The sequence below is a fragment of the Terrapene carolina genome, unplaced genomic scaffold (genome assembly GCF_002925995.2).
Source record: "Terrapene carolina triunguis isolate 2854851 unplaced genomic scaffold, T_m_triunguis-2.0 Scaffold706, whole genome shotgun sequence".
NCBI classification, from domain to species: Eukaryota; Metazoa; Chordata; order Testudines; family Emydidae; genus Terrapene; species Terrapene triunguis.
Genome location: NW_020665057.1, coordinates 7820346 through 7842251, shown reverse-complemented (window position 1 = coordinate 7842251; position 21906 = coordinate 7820346). Strand labels below are relative to the sequence as shown.

Below are 21906 nucleotides of genomic sequence, written 5' to 3'. Positions count from 1 at the left end.
CCGGTGCAGCTGGCTGAGGGGCTTCCCGAACACTCGGTCAGTCCCTGGAACAGCAGCAGTTTGGGTATGGGAGTGGGCTCACGGCTGGGGCAGGGGGTTGGGGTGCAGGGCGGTGCTTACCTGGAAGGTGGAGGGGCTCACCAGAAGCGGCCCACATGACCCTGCAACTCCTGACCTAGGTGGAGGGGCCAGGGGGCTCTGGGCGCTGCCCCTGCAGCTCCCATTGCCTGCGGCTCCTGGCCAATGGGAGTTGCAGAACCAGTGCTCAGTGGAGGCAGCGCGCAGAGCACCCCTGGCCTGCCCTCCCGCTAGGAGCTGCAGAGACACGCAAAGCCAGGTAGGGAGCCTACCAGCCCTGCCAAACCCTCTCCCTCCCCCTCGCCCTCCCGCACCAGCAGGGGTCCCGGGCCATCGCCCCAGCACCCGTGGTACACCCAGACCGCCCCCCTCCGAGCACCGGGGGCCCTGGCCCAAATTTTAGTTATCGGTAAATAGTACAAGTCATGGACAGGTCATGGGCTGTGAATTTTTGTTTATTGCCTGTGACCTGTTCATGAATTTTACTAAAAATACCTGTGACTAAAACGTAGCCTTATTCATGATCACTAGCCCGTGAATTCCTCTTCTGCTTATTACCTTTTCCTCTTTCTTAGTTTTGTCTGGTCAAGGGTTGCATTATCTCTTTGGTGCTGTTCTCACTTTTACTCTAAGAGCTATCCTCCACAAAGTTGAAGACTGACTTCAGTGGTAAATGTACTGTTGGATAGATTTTCCAGCAGATATCTTGGTAAAACAGCCCCTCTCACCATTATTATGAATATTGAAACTACTGTCATATACATAAGGGTTTCAGTGGGCAAGAGATGAGAGTATGTCATATTGCCTGTCATAATTCTCTAAGTCAATTCCATTTGGATCAGAATTCAAGGAGCAAATGCTTGTTGGCATGACTGGATACAGTATCTGGAACATTCAGTGCTAATAATAAAACTGCAATGGCTGTTCTAAGCTTACTGTGAAAATGTTTACCCAATTTGGCAGAAAACACATTTATTTTTTTCATATTAAAAAGTGTTCCTGATTATTAAAACAATTATATTTTCACGCTGATCTCTCTTAGCATTGCTGAAATCCTAATTTTAGAACCAACAGTTTATGAAAGTTTATGAAAGTGTGTGATGATTATCCAATTAAGACTCTGTGAAAGCAACTAGTTCATTTCTTGAATTAGAGGAACAACATTATAGCATTCCTCCGCATTCAATTAAATGCAATTGAAGTATGGAGTTTAGCTGATAATCAGTTGTCCTCAGAGCTCCTTAGCAAAGAAGCTTTTGGGAAGAAAACAACAGAAACAAACGCCTGATCTTTATGCGAGTGTTGTGAAGGTAGGGACAGAGCTATCCATTTTATAAATACATTGGTTAGTCTATTGCCTTCTGCTTGCATCACTGGTCATTGCATGCTTCCAATCTCCTGCATTAGACAGGGTATTACACATAATGAAATAGCAGATCTCCAGGTCTGATCAAGCTGTGTTCCGTGCAGGACTTGGGTAGTCAGGGGAAGATCCTGGAGCAGATCAAGGACTGGTTGGACCCTGGCATAATTTAGAGCTGCTCTAATTAACACTAGCTACAACAGACCCCTAAAATTTACATGGCCACATCCACTGACACCACCTATGCACCTCCCTGCCCACAAACATATCCTGTGCTAGAGTGAGGGGAAGCATGTGGCATAGAGGCAACTGTGCCAGCTTTATGCTTCCTGGGGTACTCACAGAGGTGAAAGTAAGCCAGTACGGTCCGGTACGGCGTACCGGCAAGAGCCAGTATGCCGTGCCGGACTGCACCGGCTTCCGTGGCGGGGATTTAAAGGGCTCTGGGCTCCCCGCTGCGGCGGAGAGCTCAGAGCCCTTTAAATCCCGCCCGCAGCTCCAGCGGCTGGGCTGGGGCCAGGATTTAAAGGGCTCCGGGCTCCCCACAGCGGCGGGAGCTCCGGGCCCTTTAAATCCCGGCCCCAGCCCGGCAAGGCTCGGGGCTCCCTGCAGCCGCGGGAGCTCTGGGCCCTTTAAATCCACGCCCGAGCCCGGCTGCTGGGCTGGGGCCGGGATTTAAAGGGCCCGGAGTTCCTGCCACTGCGGGGAGTCCCAAGCCCTTTAATTTGCCCCTGAGCCCCGGGGGTTCCCAGACACCTCTGCAGCTGGGAGCCCCCGGTTGATTTGAAGACCCTGGGGCTCCCAGCCACAGCCGATGCCCCAGGGCCTTTAAATCTTGAGAGGCCCCGCCTCTTCCGGATGAGGCCACGCCCCCCCTCAGGACTCCAGCAGTACCGGTAAGTCCTGTAAGTTACTTTCACCCCTGGGTACTCACCTGGTAATCCCCAGCTGCTTTGTTAAGGCAACTCTCTCTCTTCTTTGTCCCCATCCCCCTCACCTTGTGCAGCACAAATGAATGGAGGTGAGGGTCATTATCTAGCCCATGTTCACTAAGAGCAAGGCAGAATTTAACATGGCTTTAATTGAACCCTCTGAAGTATGACTCATTTTTCTCATGGTCTTAGCTTGCAAAGCTACTGTACAAACATTACCAGTGGGCATCAAATGATCCAGCCATATTTTAAATCCAGCAGAAGGATTTAGCTTGATGACCTACTTCAGAGAATGCCACTGGCTCACTATACATTGCATAATGATCTTATGCATAAAGATACCAGATTCTTCAACATATAATAGATCACTTTCCAACTGCCCCCCCTCAATTATGCATGTTTATGCACAATTGTCTTCGTTAAAGAGTAGCATTTACCAACACATACCAAACAATGCTGTCTGAGATATTCATTATTTCCCTGTGTTTAGGATTCCAAACGATTCCGGTATCTGAAATATTGTGTTGTGATAACTTGGCAAATTGCTAAAAAAACAACAACAACAACGATAACCATTAGGTGTATCTGTTTGTGGGGGTGGAGGTTCTTAGCTCTGAAAACAAACCATCTATATGGCTTGCAGTCTGTTCTTTTCTACTGAGAACCTAACACATGTTGTTTACAAGTCTGAAATAGCAGTAATGAGACAGCTGTTGCTACTACAGCCTTGTGGAAAGGTGGAGAGAAGTGTACCTTCAAGCATTTCGCCATTGGTCAGTTTCTGTAATGACATCATTATGCTCTTTGGTACATTTTGGAAGATTAGCCAACCTTCATGCCATAGAGATTAATAGGTTTTTTTTTAACAGTTGGATTGCATTCCAAAATAAGGTGCATTTCCCCAGATCAAATGCGCATGCCAAATCTTTGATTTAATGCCTACTATTTGAAGAATGAATACTGAGACCTATCATAACGGAAACTAATCCATCTACAAGATTTTTAAACCAATAGTTAAGAATGAAAAGCAATGCTTTTAGTCCTTGTGTCTGAAAAGCAAGTGTTGGAGTTGTGATGCTGGCAGACCAGATGACAAGTCACGCCAAGGCCCCTAGGCCTCAGAAAACACTGACAAATGCATAGCTGGAAACCAGTCTGGCTCACCTGTGTGTTAGTATTGTTAATATATATATTAGAGTTATAGGACTGTGTTCAGACTTTATGAAATGCTTGTGAGTTGCTGCATGCATTAATCTCACTTGTAATATCTGTATCCCATGTTATAAGGTAATATTTAAGTGTTTGCTATGAAACCCACAATCGTGAGAAAAGCATTACCACGTGTGAAATACTAGTTTTCCATAAGAGATGTCATCTCCTGCCCAACAAAAGAAGGCCCAGATAAGCCACTGTGGAACACCAGAGGACAAAAGCCTTTGTTGATTGCACCCACCCATACACCCATGAAAAGGAGATCCCATCAGCTTGAACTCTGGGGAAAGGGAATAAAAATCCTGGACAAGAAGGAACTAGGTTTCTTTATGCTACCTGGACTCTGAGGGGCAAATATTTCCAAGCATAAACAAGGGATCCCTGGCTGCTTAGTCTGCTTTAGCCCTAGAAGACATACAGAGCTTTCATATTATAGCAGCTTCTATTACCTTTTAGAATCTAAGACCGTAACCCATTTGTGTGTGTATGTTTACCTGCTTTAACCTTATAAATAACTAATTTCTTTTTCTTAGTTATTAAAACTTTATTTAATTTATTATAGGACTGGCTAAAAGCATTGTCTTTAGTGTAGGATCTAAGGTGCAATTTATCTGGGGTAAGTGACTGGTCCCTTGGGACTGGGACTAGCTTGAACATTGTTGTGATTTTTGGTGTTAGGGACCATCTATCACAAAGGCAAGCTAACCTGTGTAGCAAGATAGATTGGAGTACCCCAGGGGACTGTCTGTGAGTCCATGTTAAGGCTGTTATAGTGCTTGAGGGGTTCACACTTGATTTTTGGTTGGTGAAATCTAAGTATAGAACTCACAACCAGTTTGGGGTTTGTGCCCTGCGTCTTCACAGTATTCCCTGAGGTGGGTACTCTTGCTCGTGAGCCATTCCAGGCAGCTTGACAGGGTGAGGATTTAAGACAAACATTATTTTAAAACATCTTAGCATAGTGGGATTATTTGAGGCTCCTGATTTGCTAGAACACACAGGAAAAATTCTCCTTGGTGATCTCAGTCAACAACAATCCTAGTTTATGCATCACATAACCAACACACAACTTCATTCTATGCAGTTGGGTACTTATACTCATAGTCACATACTAAGCAATACCATCTATGACACAGGTCAAGGCTGGGTTGATTTGTCAGGATTAGGTGCAGGGGAAGCATGCATTGTGCCTGCCTATTGCCTTAAGTTTGTTTTACAAAACTTCACCAAATTATACTTACAATAGAGGGAAAACATCACCTTACCTGAGATTGTGCATTAATATTGGCTCCTTCCTTAACCAGAACTTTGACAACTTCAGCCTGTCCGGCCAAGGATGCAATGTGTAGGGCTGTATTCCCTTTCTGTTATGTAAAAGAAATGATCCCTCATTAACAATCATTATGACATTCAGAACACAATACTACTTCCATGCATTACTTCATAGGACACTGTTCTACTTTTTAGTGTACACAGCATTGTGGACATTGCATGGGACAGAGCTGGGATATGCCACCAAAGGGCATTCCAAAGGGATTTTGTCATGTTAACTCCCCAGGATATATTCTTATAACCTTTTGGGTGGAGTTCTGGAAAAGGGGTTGGCTGGTGCATAGAACAAATTGCTGGTTTATTTGATGTTTGACAAAGAACTAGAGTAGATAGGTTTTTCCTTCAGCTCAGTGGATGTGCTCTCCAAAAGGGAAAGCAGAGATCTAGGAGCTTTCTAAATCACCCCAAATGACTCAATAAGGTGAGATCTCCTTGTACATGGCTGAAAGAACAGTCTGAATACTGAGTACTTTGCTGAAAGAACCAGGTTACCAGAGACAAAAACCACCTAAACATGAAAATAATGAGAAGAGAATTTACTCTGTTTTCTACTTGTTGGCACTTAGTAAAGTGTGCATAGGAAAGAACGTGATTACTTGACTGTAACCAGGGCTGGAAGATGGGTGGAGGCAGCAGGCAGAGTGGGGAGGAAGCACTTCATATTTTCCTCAAGGGACTCCCACTGGCATTAATGGCACTGGAGACAGCCCTTCTCAGCTGAAGGCAGGGTTGATGTTGGGGGTGGGGGGAGGGAGTGCAATGGGGGCTTCCTGGAGAATCCATTTCTCTCCAATCGAACATAAATGGCTAGAGCAGTAGAGGTTTGCTGGAGATTTGCATTTCATTCCCAGCCCCACTCTGAGCCAAGGTGTTCCTGGGGGAGGCAGTATCCCACATCTAACAGACATTTCGCTGAACAATTATGTGCTAATGTACTCTTAAAAGAGTCCCATCTAGGCTAGAAAAAACATGGTTCAATGTAAGGCTCATAGTCAGAGGGGTGGGTTAAAGAAAGGTAAAATGAGGGAATCCTTAGGTCTCCATCAATGAGGTGACCACAGGGGTGGGGAGAAGCAGTTTGGAGTGAGGGCCTAGACTTATTGTGATGAAGATTCTAGAAACATTACCCCGTACGTCAGAACTCAACAGCCAAAATATAGTGTAACATGGTTATTCACTTATCTCCATAATTTGCAGTGCCAGAGAATTCACTTTTTGCTGCAGAACAATGCTCCAGAATTTCAGCTATTTTTTTTTCAATTAAATTTCTAGCCCTAATAGTTGCAAAGATAACCATGGAAATATGAACCGAGCATAATCAATGCCCATCTGAGTCTGCAAAGAGCCAGAAACAACGGCTCTGAGAGGAGGGATCTTCCCCATTCATCTCACTCAGGGCCCCATCAACTCTGTTATTGTACAGTTATGGAAATGGCCATTTTTCCCAAGAATCCACAGAATTCACCATTATTGCTGCAGAATGGATTATTGTGCTGCAGTCAGGTGCTCAGCACTGTTTACCTTCCCTTTGTCCTGCTAGGACCTGCTTGCAGGGGAGTTACTGGGATTACAGTGTATCCTTCCCTCACTGTTCTATAGAACCAGGTAGGAAAGGGGTCAGGGAGCCAGGGCTAGAGTACAGCTTGCAGAAAAGGAGCAGGTGTAATCAGATGTGCAAGCTGGTCAGCTAGGATTCTTAGAGAATAGAGCAGCTCCTGAGAACTGAGAAAATGAACTGCTGAAGTTGACTACAATGTCCCCCATTCTGTGGCATGCACTGGGTAGGGAAAAGAGATTCTGTTCCAGACCACCTAGACAACAACGTATGCTGAGGGCCATACAGCTCGGCTATCTACAGAGCACAGCTGAAAACCCTTCCTTAGTCATTACTGAGAATAATCATTGATGAATTATACTATAGAAGTTATTGCTGCAGAACGTGGTTCCATTGTAATGCAGCGTACATAGGGACCTGTATATGTTACTGTCATAACTATTAAGGGAAGGGTAACAGCTCTCTGTGTACAGAGACTCCAAATCCTTTTACCTGTAAAGGGTTAAGAAGCTCGGGTAACCTGGCTGACACCTGACCCCAAGGACCAATAAGGAGACAAGATACTTTCAAATCTTGGGGAGGGAAAGGCTTTTGTGTGTGCTCTTTGTTTTAAGGGGTGGTTCGCTCTTGGGACTGAGAGGGACCAGACATCAATCCAGGTTCTCCCCATCTTTCTAAACAAGTCTCTCCTATTTCAAACTAGTAAGTAAAAGACAGGCAAGGCGTCTTAGATTTACTTTGTTTTCTCAACTTGTAAATGTACCTTTTTACCAGAGTGTGTATCTTTGTTTGCTGTACTTTGAACCTAAGACAGAGGGGGGTCCTCTGAGCTCTTTAAGTTTGATTACCCTGTAAGCTATTTTCCATACTGATTTTACAGAGATGATTTTTACCTTTTTCTTTAATTAAAAGCCTTCTTTTTTAAGAACCAGATTGATTTCTCCTTGTTTTAAGATCCAAGGGGGTTTGGATCTGTATTCACCAGGAGTTGGTGAAAGGAGGGTGGGAGGAAGGAGGGGGGATGGTTAATTTCTCCTTGTTTTAAGATCCAAGGGGGTTTGGGTCTGTGTTCACCAGGGAATTGGTGAAAGGTTTCTCAAGGCTTCCCAGGGAGGGAATTCTTGTGATGGTGGCAGCGGACCAAAGCTAAGCTGGTAGATAAGCTTAGAAGTTTTCATGCAGGCCCCTACATTTGAACCCTAAAGTTCAAAGTGGGGATACAGCCTTGACAGTTACACTTACACATTTTCACTATTCTGATATAGTCTACTATTGGTCAGCTATATTCTTTGTCTCTCTAATGAAAAATGCCACTAGAAAGGGTAATTCTTTTCATAATAGTGAAACTTTAAGGGCTCCCACTATACACATACTTCTCAGTCCCCATCTTCATTTACAACCTAGAGCCTCAGCTGATTCATAGATTCACAGATTTTAATGCCAGAAGAGACCATTGTGATCACTAGCCTGACCTCCTGTATAACACAGGCCACATAATTTCAACCCTATAATTTCTGTATCAAACTCATAAATTGAAGTCAATGAAGGTAAACTGATTTGCACCCGCGGAAGATCTGGTCCTGTGGTTTAGGAAGAAATTAACACCTTATATTTTACCAAAGAGGTATTTATCTTAATATTATATTCTTATATTGCAGTTTTTTGCAAATTTCCTGAGTATTTGCACTGCCCATTGTATAACAAGGGAAAATATCTACTTCTAGTTCTTTCATCTCTTTGTTCTGTAAATAAACTATATAAACATGCACATATTACCTTAGTAGCTGAATCCACTGCTGACCCTCTTTCCAGTAACTCCTGTACCAGTCCCACATGGCCTTCTTTGGCAGCCAGGTGTAGGGCATTGAGTCCATTCTGTAAGCAAAAGGGCCATACCAGTCATAAATATCACATTTGTAAAGATACACATGCACACTTTCTCCAAGTAAAAGATGAAGATTAATGTCCAGAATATTGGTTCACCTTTAGTTATTTGTCTGCATAAGCCCAATACTTCTTACTACACTAGTTGAGCTCAAGTACTCTGTGACAAAGCTCCTCCAGTAACAACACTTGTCTCATGGCAACAAGGACATAATTACAAACCACATTTTGCAGCAGGCAAATATCCTCCTCTTTGATAACTCTGTATTCACTAACAGGACTATCTTGGATACTTCTATGGCCCTTATTACCATATTATCTGAGCTCATCTCATTCTTTAATGCCCTGGTGTGGCAGCGGCGAGTCCATCCCTCCCCAGTGCCAATGAGCAGAGCTGGGGCTGGTGCCTGCAAGAGCGGGAGGGAGCAAGCAAGGTGGAGGGAGGAGAGCAGAGGGGAGAAGAGAGGGGAACCTGAGGAGGAGGGAGCGAGCCAAAGACAACCATAGCCAGCTGTGGCCACCCACATTGCCACACAGCAACCTGCGTTCATATACACACACATACCACCCCCTTCCCCTAAATATCCTTCCTCCCACAGCTCCCCACTCAATCTGCCTCTGCCATAGCCATCCAACCTGTCCCTCCCACAGCGCCCATCCAACCCTCCCAGCTCCTGCTTAAACCCCTCCATCTCCCTGCAACCCTGTCTCCAAATAAACACAACATAGCCCCATCCCATAAATAAAACCAAACCCCACAAAACCTCCTCCTGCCACAGCCCCCCACTCATCTCCCCACCATCCCAACCCCCATCTTCCCAAATAAACCTACCCCGTGGCTCAAGCCCCAAATAAATGCCCCCCATAAGACAGCCTCCCAAAACCCCACATCTCACTCCCAAACCTTAAATTGCAAGCCTATTTTTCACAGTCCTGTGATGATCTTCACAGTACATCAGCCAGGTGACAGATATAAATACTGCCACTTCCCTCAAGCACTCTGCTATTTTGCCATATTGCAAGCATCATAAATGACACACAGTCTGCAGCCAGTTGAGAGTTATATAATATTCATCACACTTCTTGTTTCTAAGCAGGTTGGAGGTGCTAAAGGCTTGGAATGAACGAACAAACAGCCTTCTGGTCTTTATTCGTTCATCATCACAGACAGCTCAAGTCTGCAATTCCCAGTGGAATCTGACGGCACTCAACTCCTGAGAGGAGACACTTAATGGCACTAGGCCTAGTGGCTGTAAACAGAAAGAGCTAGATTCATTTCTGAAGTAAAACCACTGGATACTGTGTTCAGGAGAGTAAGTTGAGCAGATTTTGAGGTTATATTCAGTGGAGTTACAGCAGGAATGAATCTGACCCATTGTACTGATTTTAAGCTTTGGAAATTTACTCTGTACATTTGTGATGCTTGCTGGCATTGTACGAGGCTCAAATGCTTTTAGCACACTGAAATATACTGTCCTACACTGAAAATCAGAAGGAGCTACACTAAATTGATCTGCAGACTTGATAGATGTGTTTACTTAACTCACATTCAGCAGCAGGTACCATGCCTGCTTATTAAACTGTGACTTGAGCTTTTGTCACAAAGTTGATTATATATACACTAGTTTCTTTCTAACACTACTGGGTATCAGTATTATTTCCTACAGTGATGTAAAGTTTTGAAAATCATATTCTGTAAGTAGGCAGGTATAGTGTTCTTCTAATTATTTTAGGTCAGATAACACTGGTCTACAATTTTTGAGAAGTCATCTGCTTCAGAGATAAAATGTGCTATTTATTATGTATTTTGATGTGCTGAATTCAAATATGACAATTAAAACAACTGATTGGCTACTGTTTCTAAGATATTTAAGTTTTTACATTTTATGTCTATGTATATTGTGTAGATAGTAGAGTTTTAATCATAAATTGTAAACCTAGGTCTTTTCATGTGTTTATGGTTGCTTTACATGATAATATTTCACCTGTCCTGTTTATGTAACACTTTAAAAATCAGCAAAAGGGTTATATAAATAAAATTTATTATGAAACAAAAGGCAAAAAACTATTCTGTACATAGTTTAGTCCTATTCAGTGTCTACTCGGCGCTTCTTGGCTTGTCTCTTGTGTTCATTAAATGGAGCATCTCTTGTCACTGTCCAGCAATAGTCTGCAAGCATTGATGGGCTCCATTTGCCCTGATAGCGTTTCTCCATTGTTGCAATGTCCTGGTGAAATCGCTCGCCGTGCTCGTCGCTCACTGCTCCGCAGTTCGGTGGAAAAAAATCTAGATGAGAGTGCAAAAAATGTATCTTTAGTGACATGTTGCAACCAAGGCTTTTGTATGCCTTGAGGAGGTTTTCCACCAACAACCTGTAGTTGTCTGCCTTCTTGTTTCCGAGAAAATTTATTGCCACTAACTGGAAGGCTTTCCATGCCGTCTTTTCCTTGCCACGCAGTGAATGGTCAAATGCATCATCTCGAAGAAGTTCACGAATCTGAGGCCCAACAAAGACACCTTCCTTTATCTTAGCTTCACTTAACCTTGGAAATTTTCCACGGAGGTACTTGAAAGCTGCTTGTGTTTTGTCAATGGCCTTGACAAAGTTCTTCATCAGACCCAGCTTGATGTGTAAGGGTGGTAACAAAATCTTCCTTGATTCAACAAATGGTGGATGCTGAACACTTTTCCTCCCAGGCTCCAGTGACTGTCAGAGTGGCCAATCTTTCTTGATGTAGTGGGAATCTCTTGCACAACTATCCCATTCGCAGAGAAAACAGCAGTACTTTGTGTATCCAGTCTGCAGACCAAGCAAGAGAGCAACAACCTTCAAATCGCCACAAAGCTGCCACTGATGTTGGTCATAGTTTATGCACCTCAAAAGTTGTTTCATGTTGTCATAGGTTTCCTTCAGATGGACTGCATGACCAACTGGAATTGATGGCAAAACATTGCCATTATGCAGTAAAACAGCTTTAAGACTCGTCTTCAATGAATCAATGAACAGTCTCCACTCATCTGGATCGTGAACGATGTTGAGGGCTGCCATCACACCATCGATGTTGTTGCAGGCTACAAGATCACCTTCCATGAAGAAGAATGGGACAAGATCCTTTGGACGGTCACAGAACATGGAAACCCTAACATCACCTGCCAGGAGATTCCACTGCTGTAGTCTGGAGCCCAACAGCTCTGCCTTACTCTTGGGTAGTTCCAAATCCCTGACAAGGTCATTCAGTTCACCTTGTGTTATGAGGTGTGGTTCAGAGGAGGAGGATGGGAGAAAATGTGGGTCCTGTGACATTGATGGTTCAGGACCAGAAGTTTCATCCTCTTCCTCTTCCTCGTCTGACTCAAGTGAGAATGATTCTGGTGCATCAGGAACCGGCAGTCCTTCTCCGTGGGGTACTGGGCGTATAGCTGATGGAATGTTTGGATAATGCACAGTCCACTTTTTCTTCTTTGACACACCGTTCCCAACTGGAGGCACCATGCAGAAGTAACAATTGCTGGTATGATCTGTTGGCTCTCTCCAAATCATTGGCACTGCAAAAGGCATAGATTTCCTTTTCCTGTTCAACCACTGGCGAAGATTTGTTGCACAAATGTTGCAGCATATGTGTGGGGCCCACCTCTTGTCCTGATCTCCAATTTTGCAGCCAAAATAAAGGTGACAGGCTTTCTTAACCATAGTGGTTATACTGCGCTTTTGTGATGCAAAAGTCACTTCACCACAAACATAGCAGAAGTTATCTGCACTGTTCACACAAGTACGAGGCATCTCTGCTCACTTTGGCTAAACAGAAATGTGTCCCTTTGCAAAATCAAACACTGACAAATAAGAGAGCACGACACTGTATGATTTCTAGAGCTGATATAGGGCAATTTGTTCAGCAGAGTGATGTAAGCTTCGTTATGATTGCATCATCCATGACTTCTAGGAATAACATGATGCAATTGATATCATGTATGATGCAATACCAGCTTCAGATTGCATCATTCATTGTTTTGCCTAAAAAGCAAGTACTGTCCAAACCCAGTCATAGATTTATTCATAGATCCAGTCAAAGATGTATTTTAGTCATTTCTTGTTTAAATTGAGATCCCTTCCCTTTATAACTCACTTATCCTCCACCATTCCCAAGTCAAGGGTCGTATATACTGACCCAATAGCATATCTTGAAAACTAGAGCCAATCAACAATTTTAAGCATCGTTTTCGTTCTCAGTGACCCAGAATTACTAAAGTTTGACTACATTTATTTCAGAAGCATTTTGGCTGTAGAGCAGTGTAATTATACTTGGGTATGATCTCACAGACTCAGAATCAATAGGACTCTATATGCAGGAATGGAAAGTGAGATTCTGTCTCTTACAGTTGTATACAACTGTTTTATCGCAATGAAAGGTCTTAGTATATGGACAATGGCTAACACACTAGAATCCTCACATAGTGAAAAAAGAGTGAAGCAGTAGGGTAGGACAAAGAGAATGTGATGTGAGTGTTTGTGCCATACGTCCACACATGCCTGTGACTGCAAATAGCAAGGAACAAGATATCCTACATTTTAATATTCTGCAGAGTAGAAGGACAGCAGCTTCACCACACAAAAAGCTACTCCATTCTACGTTAAAATATTTTAATGTATACCTTATGATACATGCCAACCGATATCATATTAACAGGTTTCAGAGTAGCAGCAGTGTTAGTCTGTATCCGCAAAAAGAACAGGAGTACTTGTGGCTCTAAGGCAGGGCCGGCTCCAGGCACCAGCCCAGCAAGCAGGTGCTTGGGGCGGCCAAGGGAAAGGGGCTGCACATCGGGCTGTTCGGCGGCAATTTGGAGGCGGGTCCCTCTTGGAGGGAAGCACCTGCCACCGAATTCCCACCGAAGAAGAAAGCGGCGCGGTGGAGCTGCTGCCGGAGTGCCGCCGATTGCAATTGCGATAGCGGCTTTTTTTTTTTTTCGCCACTTGGGGCAGCAAAAACCCTGGAGCCAGTCCTGCTCTAAGGTGCCACAAGTACTCCTGTTCGTTTTGCGGATATCATATTAGGTACTTCAGCCCCAATACAATGAATAGCTTATTATGTGAAAACTCATTGAAATGTATAGGATTTTGCATAATATTCATTTAAAATGTTTGCAATATAAAATGCTTTACTAAGGGGCAGTGAAAAGCTTACAAAAAGACTATGCAGTATCCGCTGTACAAATGTAAATAGCTCAATTGTTTCTGTTCTTTTTTTTTTTTTTTAACTAAAATATCAGAAGCAAGCACTGCATCCTTTGTAGTAGGACCTGTACAACTGTACACTTTTAAATTGAGCTTTGTTCCTCCCCATCCAGAGTCAATGTTGTAATTATTCTCCTGCCTACAGGACTTATTCCTGCTATTTCTTATGGTGGAAGGTCTGTAAATCAAAGTGGCTCCCCTGCTCCTGTTAGCTGAATTCCAGCATGCTGGAGTAACAATGTTTTTTGAAACTGCCAAAAAAAAAAAAAAAAAAGGAGGTGGGATTTTGTTTAAACTAGTCATATGCTAAACAACATTTGAAAGCAGGAGTTCTGTCTTAATCCTGAAAGTAAGCACACTGAATAATTACCTCTTTCCTGGGGTTTGGCTTCATTGCTAACTCTCACAATAATTAAAGAACATAACCCTAAGCCTTCTCCTCAAGCCTGGCTGTACAAGGGTTTCCCTGCAGAGACCACCTCTCTCCTAGATTCTAGTTCTCTCTATCTATAAGAAAGATGTTTCAACCCCTTATCTCCTGCTGAGTTTGCAAGAGTACTATTCAGCAGTGATTACATATATAATTTCCCTACATCCACAAAGGAGCCCATGCGTTTCTATGAAAGGCATAGAAATTGCCAACCTGTTCCAACACTTAGCGAAGCATTGTCTTTTTTTTTTTTTTAAATAAGATTGGCTCTGAAGTCTCAACTTTTGGCTGGAAATGGTTCCCACCAAAGTCAATGGGAGTAGAATTGGTCCCTTGTATAATATGTTTTACCCTTCAAATTAAAGGATTGTTGATGCAAGCTTTCTTCATAGCTGGTCTTAGGCTTCATCTGAACTAGCACTTCACGCAGTGATGGTCTAGTGCCAGTACAACTCCAATGGCATTAGCAAACTAGAAGCACTGGTGTAGACGAGGGATAGGTAGTTTAACTACCACTGTATCATGATCAGTGGAACTGGAGTCAGAGGGTTCATGTTCCCTGGAGGGATTGTTATGGACAAGGCTTGGGAAAGGATGGTTAGGTTGGAAGCAACTTAGCCACATGGGCAGAGCAGTGCACAGGATTTAATGAAGTTCAACTTAACCTGCATTCAGCATCATTCTTTACTAATAAAATAAAAGTCTCTTGGTAGACAAACTCTCAAAGTCAGAATCAGTCAAAGGCTGAAAGGATTTGTGGAAAAAGCCTCAGTGAAGTCAATGAAAGAGACACGATGGGGGAGGCAGTATCTTTTATTGGTGAAAGAGAGAGAGAAGTTGGCCAATAAAAAAAAAAAATTACCTCACCCACCTTGTCTCTCTAATACCACCCTGGGACCAACACAGCTATAAAAACAACAATGAAATTAAAATCTATTTTCAAAACCAAAACATTTTGATCATTTAAGATGTTCTCATTTAACTTTAAATGTAATACAGTTCATTCTGGTTGCCTCTGCAGGGTATGATATTAACAGGGTTTTAGTACTACTGTAGTTCTGTTGGTTCCAATAGAACAGGGCAGGACGAATCACCTGGTGAACTTCGTCCATATGAAAATTGCTTTATATTTTCCAAACAGAAAGAAACTTCATAAGATTTTCAGCAGAGGCAGAAATGTTTAGTTGTCAGAGCACAGAGCTGGGAGTTCTTTTTTTGTATTTCCATCTCTAACCACTGATATTCTGTGACCTATGACAAGTATCTTAATTTTTCTGTACTTCAGTTACCCCATTTGTAAAATATAGAAAATAATATGCCATAAGGTGTTTGGGAATCTTGCTTATTTAATTTATAAAGTACTTTGAGATCCTCGGAATAAAATTGTTAAAGAAAGTCACAGTATTATTATTTATGTGCTCAAAAGACACCGATAATGGTTGTTTTGGCTTGGTCACTTATGAACCAGAGGGATTTTGGCTGGCTGGATCTTGGTTCCACCCCAGACGAACTCTCCTTTTGTGAAAAAAAAAAGCGTGAAAATTAAAAGTCAATGTCTTGCTCTGTTGCAATTCAAGCTTCAGCCTGGGATGGCAAAAGAGAATGCAAGACATATGCCTAATTCAACACTATATGTTACTCCTGTTTATTTAATTGCAATTCTATTGCAATCTATGGAGTTATGCCGATATAAAACTGGAATGACAAAATGAAGAATCGGGCCCAATTTGTCACTGACTTCCATCCTGTTCAAACCTACTGTAGTTAGTTAGGTCCAATGGGGTGTAAGTCAGTGGAGAATCTGACCCATGCACTGAAGCTTGAAGCCATGTGCACATGAGATTGTGTACTACCAGGGCAATTCTGAAGAAGTTGTAAACACAGTGGAAAATAAGAGCCTGTTGTGGCTCGTCCTGCATGCAGATGCTGCATTCCATTCAATGTTGTGGCTGAGTGAAGAGTGTCACTGCATCTCACCACCTATGGCTAAATAGCCACAGCATAATTCTTATTAAAGTTAATGAGTTTTATCTCTAACCATGATAGACAGAAACATCAGCTTGCTCACAAATACGTCTGGTGACTTCATGAAAAGCCTTACATTCTGGGACAAAACTGAATAGACTACAAATACATTCCCACCCATGAACAAAGCCACAAGGAGTTAGGGAAGTGAAAACAGCATGAAGCATGCAGAAGTTCTCCCTCTATGGGAAGGGCTCTGGAAGAGGCACAGAGTAGACAGGAGAACATGGCTTCCCAACCGCAAGAGTCCCCTGGATTTTCCCCAAAAAATATCTTAAAGAAATAAAGGAGAAAATCTTAAAAAATGGGGGGGAAATTGTGACACTGTGAAAGTGCAGACATCTCCCTTCTAATCCTTTCGCAGCCTGTGAATTCGTGAAGCTATGTGAACTTACTGACTTACCACTCATACACAACACTACCACTATCACCACTATTGTTATGCTGGAGGGTGGGTGGCTCTCAGTTAGTGTGTGTTTGATCTATGGGCTGTGCTGGTGGGTTTGAAAGTTCCCTTCAATTCAGACTAAATGAGGGAGCAGTTAAATGCCTCTTTGCTTAGTAATAGCTGAAACAACATAAGCCACCACACAAATCACTGACCTGCGTGGCAAGGCAGGTGTAGGAATTGAACCATATGGTATAAAGGGGTTTTCTCTGGGTCTGAATGCAAAGGCAGGGGTAGGATATTGTTTTGTGCAGCTGTGAGAGTCACAAGCAGCCAAAGATGGCAGCAGGACAAGCAGACATCAAGACCAGCACTGGTAACATGGCCTTGAGAGAAAAAGATTTTTGGACAGAGTACTGGCCAAGAAAAGACTTAGAGCTGTGAGCAAAGAAACTGCCTCCTCTTAGATTCCAATTATGTTCAGGGAATCAGGACTTTGTTTGCACTCTTTGAAAACAAACAGGATTGCATGCAAGAAGGATATGACTATCATAAATTTCTTCTAACGGCATCAACCTGCAAGGTCTCCAATATCGGCTAACTGCTCAGGCTAAAACCAGGTATTATTCTTATATATTCCATCTTGAATTATCATCTCTTTTAAAGAATGTCAAGCAACTGATACACCCTCAGCACCTGCAGATTGTACAGTTTTTATCTTTTGATAGAATTGTCCTATGTCAAGATAACTGATGTGCCATTCAAACCTATGTTGTAAAATTACAGTCCCAACTAAAAATACTGAATATCAAAAAGAATTATTTATAACATTCATTCATATATCTCAAATGCAAGGCATCTGCATAAATCAAGAGTGACTCCAGTTAAGACTGAGATGGTCTCGGAATCCTATTGAGTTCATTGTTGAAAGAATTTATAAAAATGTTTTAAAATGTATTATTAATGTATAGGGGGCAATAGTTATCTATAAACTGAACCATACACATATTCAAAACAGTAACAATTTAAAGTTACCATTGAGAGGATGTGACGTCATTTTGTGCTAGGATGCTGGACAGAGAACAAAAGTTCTTCTTTTGACTCACCATCATGATCAGATCAAGTCGGTTATATTAACTTCAACTCAGAATTATGGAAGTTTTTTGAGCCTTCTGTAGCCTATAGGACTAACCTGCTTGCTTGCATATATATATCTTTTCTTATAGTTTAAGTATTTGGTTTATTGTAATAGGTTTATAAATTTATATTAAAGTAAGTTTGACTGTAATGCAAGAAACCTACAGGCCATATCCTGTATGTTAAGCTAAGGCAAAGTTAGCATATCTATATTGCTTTACTCAGAAAGTAAAGTTGACGTATACCTTGTTACCTAAATAGGTAAGTACCCATGCCTATGTCTATGACCTTTTATCTAGACCAATAGACAATGGAGAATGGCATAGGGTTTTTTTCAATTTTGTATCCACAGACTTAACAGGTATACCACAAGGGAACTTATGTGGTATGTACATGTCATCAATACGCACAAACATACTAGCCTATGGGGTAAGCGTACCCTAACATTTTGTGGGTGAGAAATGAAATTTGGACATAGGAGGAAGGATTTCCAGCACTTGTGCCCTATAAAAGAGGTGACCCACCTTGCTAGAGTATTCTCACTTACTTTTTATTTCTACTCTCTCTCTCTGTATCTATTCTATCTACAATAACTGCTACCATTAGTAGGCTGTACTTCTTCTTCTTCTTTAAGTTTCAAGGAAACTAGGCTAAGCTTGGTTTCCCTAAGTTTTATATTTCGTTTGTTTATTAGGTTTTGATTTTAAGTTAAAGTTAATCAAGTAAACCCTAATTTAGTCTTAACAGCTCTTAGAATTAATTCCCTCTAAGCACTGCATCCCTCACTCCAAAATTAAAAAACCTCAACTGCAAGGCTGGTCCTGTGTTTCTTACCACCAAGTTATCAAGGAAGGGTATTAACCAAGGCTTTGCTGCATATAAAACTATATTATCATAGGTATCTTTTAAATAGCAGTAATACAGTTGTAACTTTGTACTCTGGGTATTTTACCATTTACTTACTATTATTGATTTTAATAAAAAGTCTTTAGAATATAAGAAAAGCTGTACCGGGTCAGACAAAAGGTCCATCTAGCCCAGTATCCTGTCTACCGACAGTGACCAATGCCAGGTGCCCCAGAGGGAGTGAACCTAACAGACAATGATCAAGTGATCTCTCTCCTGCCATCCATCTCCACCCTCTGACAGACAGAGGCTAGGGACACCATTCCTTACCCGTCCTGGTTAATAGCCATTAATGGACTTAACCACCATGAATTTATCCAGTTCTCTTTTCAACTCTGTTATAGTCCTAGCCTTCACAACCTCCTCAGGTAAGGAGTTCCACAAGTTGACTGTGCGCTGCGTGAAGAAGAACTTCCTTTTATTTGTTTTAAACCTGCTGCCTATTAATTTCATTTGATGACCCCTAGTTCTTGTATTATGGGAATAAGTAAATAAGGCTATATCTGTCTCAGTGTGAGCTTCCTGTCATACCCCCGAGGGTCCTTTGTAAATTCTATGGAGCCTGACTCGGGACAAGAACTTTTATCTTCCGAACAAACCAATTGGCGACCCTAGGACCTATACTAATTAATATTAATTATTAATTATTATTAATGTAATTAGTTTAATTAAATTGATAAATTAACTTAATATTATTAGTACACCCTAAATCAGGCTACACTTTGTGTGAACCAGCAGGAACTAGAAGAAAAGAGTGGGGACAGAGAGGTCCTGCATAGAACAGTAAAACTCAGGAGAAAGCTTAGGCTGAGGTCTATGTCTGGGGACCTTAAATTAAGAGTAAAAAAAATCCTCTGAAGGGAGACTGAATTTTGGACACTAACTCAATGCCCGTGTGCTATTCTCAAAGTAGGGACTCGGGCTCTTCACCTGGCTGTGTAACTAAAGCCGAGTGAAATTTTTTAGACAAATAGTTTATTTGCTGAAAAATGCAGTTTTGGGTTGACTGAAATTATTCATTAATTCAACATACATTCACCAAACAGTTTAATCCAAAACCATTTTTGGCACTAGATTCACAAAGAGACTTAGGGGCCATTCACCAACCCAGTGGTGGTTGCCCCTTTAATTTATAAATTTTAATATTCATAGACCAGAAAGAGAGAGAAGGTGAAAATAACGATAGCTTTGCAGTTAGGGCATCCACCTGGGAAGAAGGGACACTGGGTTCAATTCCCTGCTCAAATGAATATTTAAAAATATACACAAAGTAGAACATCTTCAACAAGAGCAACAGAGAGACCACACCAGAATACACTCTAGACCATTGTGAAGGGCACCTCACCTGGAGAATGAGACACCCAAGTTCAGATCCCTGCTCCCAATCTGGCAGAATGGGAACTTGAACCCAGATCTCACATATCCCAGGTGAGTGCTCTAACCGCTGGGCTATAGGATATAAGGGGAGACCACCTCCTCCATGAATGGCATTTCCAAATTTGCTTTTAACCAAACAGCAGTTAAGAATGCTCCAAAATCAAAACTATTTATTCTTTATTTTATTTTGTTTTGTTTAGCTGAGAAAACTGAAAAAGTTTAGTATTGGGTAGATCCAAAATGAACTTATTTTACTTTTTGGGGTGGCCAGTGAACTGAAAAATGTATTAATTATTTTCACTGTTCCATATAGAACTTCACTCTATCACAACAGTGATGATCAGTAGTACATAGTGTTCTTAGTAATGTGACTGCATCCATAGACTATTAACACATCACCATTCATCCCTCATGCTTTGCCATTCAGCCCTGCAATTTTCCGAGAAATGTCAATGCTGGATATTTATAAATCAAAACATTTATTTTCTAACTTCACACACTAGCTACAAAAACATGATAACAAAATCATAACTAGCAAATCCTTTTGTCATGAATCTGACCCCCCAAAATCATGAGACTGGCCAAAAAATCATGAGATTGGATTTTTTTCCCCTAATATTATCTTGTGGTTTTTGGTCTGTCTTTCAGGTTTTTTTTAACTTCTGGTGCCCACTCCCAATGCGTGTGATAATTAAACTGTTGCCAGTTCTCCCAAATGCAGAGAGCATTGATTTTGGCCTCCCTGCAAGAGCTCTTGCTGACTGCACTATGGGGTATGGAGCTGCCAGTTTCTCTCCAAGCTCTACTATTCTAATTGAATTAATTGTGTCACTCCATTCCCACATTTGCCCATCTCCCAGCCCAGTAATTATTTATGCACATCAGCTCTGTCCCTCCAGTCCCACACCTGTCACTAGCATCAGTGCATCCTTGCCCCTTCTGCAGCTCCAGGGCTCTTCTCCCACCATCCCAGCCCTGGTGTGGGAAGCTGCGATGAGGTCCCCTTCTCCTCCTTCCCAGGCCTGGAGGGGCAGGTCCAGGGGTTATTCACCCCCTCTTTTTCCCTTCCTAGGCTAGAAAGGAGTGAAGAGCAGAGGGTGGAAGTAGACAACAGACTGAACCACTGTTTATAGGAAGGGTCAGAGGTGGGGACATGCCAAATTTAGCAGCTGGGCTGTTTCTGCTCCTCTCTCTCCCCTCCCCTCTTTAAGAACAATGTCAGTTCCTCCCATCTCCCCTACCCAAAACGTTATCTTGTATCCTGAGGGGAGGAGGGAGAGCTCTGCTCACCTCCTGGAGCAGTTCTGATTGGTTGCTCTTCCCCAGGAGAAGGGGAAGGTGGACAATCAGAGGGGATTTTCCCCTGGACCCAGCTGGACATCATGAGGGCTAGAGCTTGTTGTCTCATTGATAAACTGGCTACAGCACTGGCCAAAAATCACATTACTGGAGTTAAAACAGAGAGTTGACCACGCTGGGTATGCTTCCCATGCTTCAGCTTACCCAACCTCTCCCCGCACAGCAGACCTTATAGTTACAAGAGATCTGCTCAACTCTGAGATCTACACTCAGAAAACCCCCAAACAAGCCACCCCACCTTTTCTGCATTTCCTCCTGGGGTAGGCACACTCATGGATGATCTGGAGACATAGAGATACCTCTTACTCTCCATCAGAGTCCTCCCTATATATGCCAGCATTCCCCAAGCAGTACAAGACACCCCAGATACAGAAAGAATTTCCTCCAGGCTCCATTAGAGTAATAGGACACTTTGAAGTTAGCAAAGCGACTATTATGCTCCAGTTTATCTCATATAACTGAGCAAGGCTTGCACTACCAAATTGTGCTCTAAATGCACTCAAATAGCAGATAATATTTACTAGGAATCCATCCTATTGAAAACATATTTTACTTTTAATAATGAGCACAACAGAAAATAAATTTATAGTATGTGAAAATATTACATCTGTAAAGAAAACAGAAGACTACTTCCAAACTAAACACAATAATAAATGTGAACAAAAAAGTATATGTAGCTTATTAGGAGGTTATG

At 42.2% G+C, this 21906-nt stretch overlaps 1 protein-coding gene across 1 annotated transcript in view; it reads right to left on the bottom strand.

The window, feature by feature from the left end:
* Positions 1–21906, bottom strand: part of ANK2 (ankyrin 2) — a gene marked incomplete at its 3' end in the record, with an annotated part of 233445 nt that overhangs the window by 179511 nt on the left and 32028 nt on the right. The window contains exons 3-4 of the mRNA XM_029913507.1: positions 8249–8347; positions 4851–4949 (exon numbers count right to left, since the gene is read on the bottom strand). Of these exons, the coding sequence (XP_029769367.1) occupies positions 4851–4949; positions 8249–8347 (198 nt within the window). The remainder of the gene's footprint in view (positions 1–4850; positions 4950–8248; positions 8348–21906) is intronic.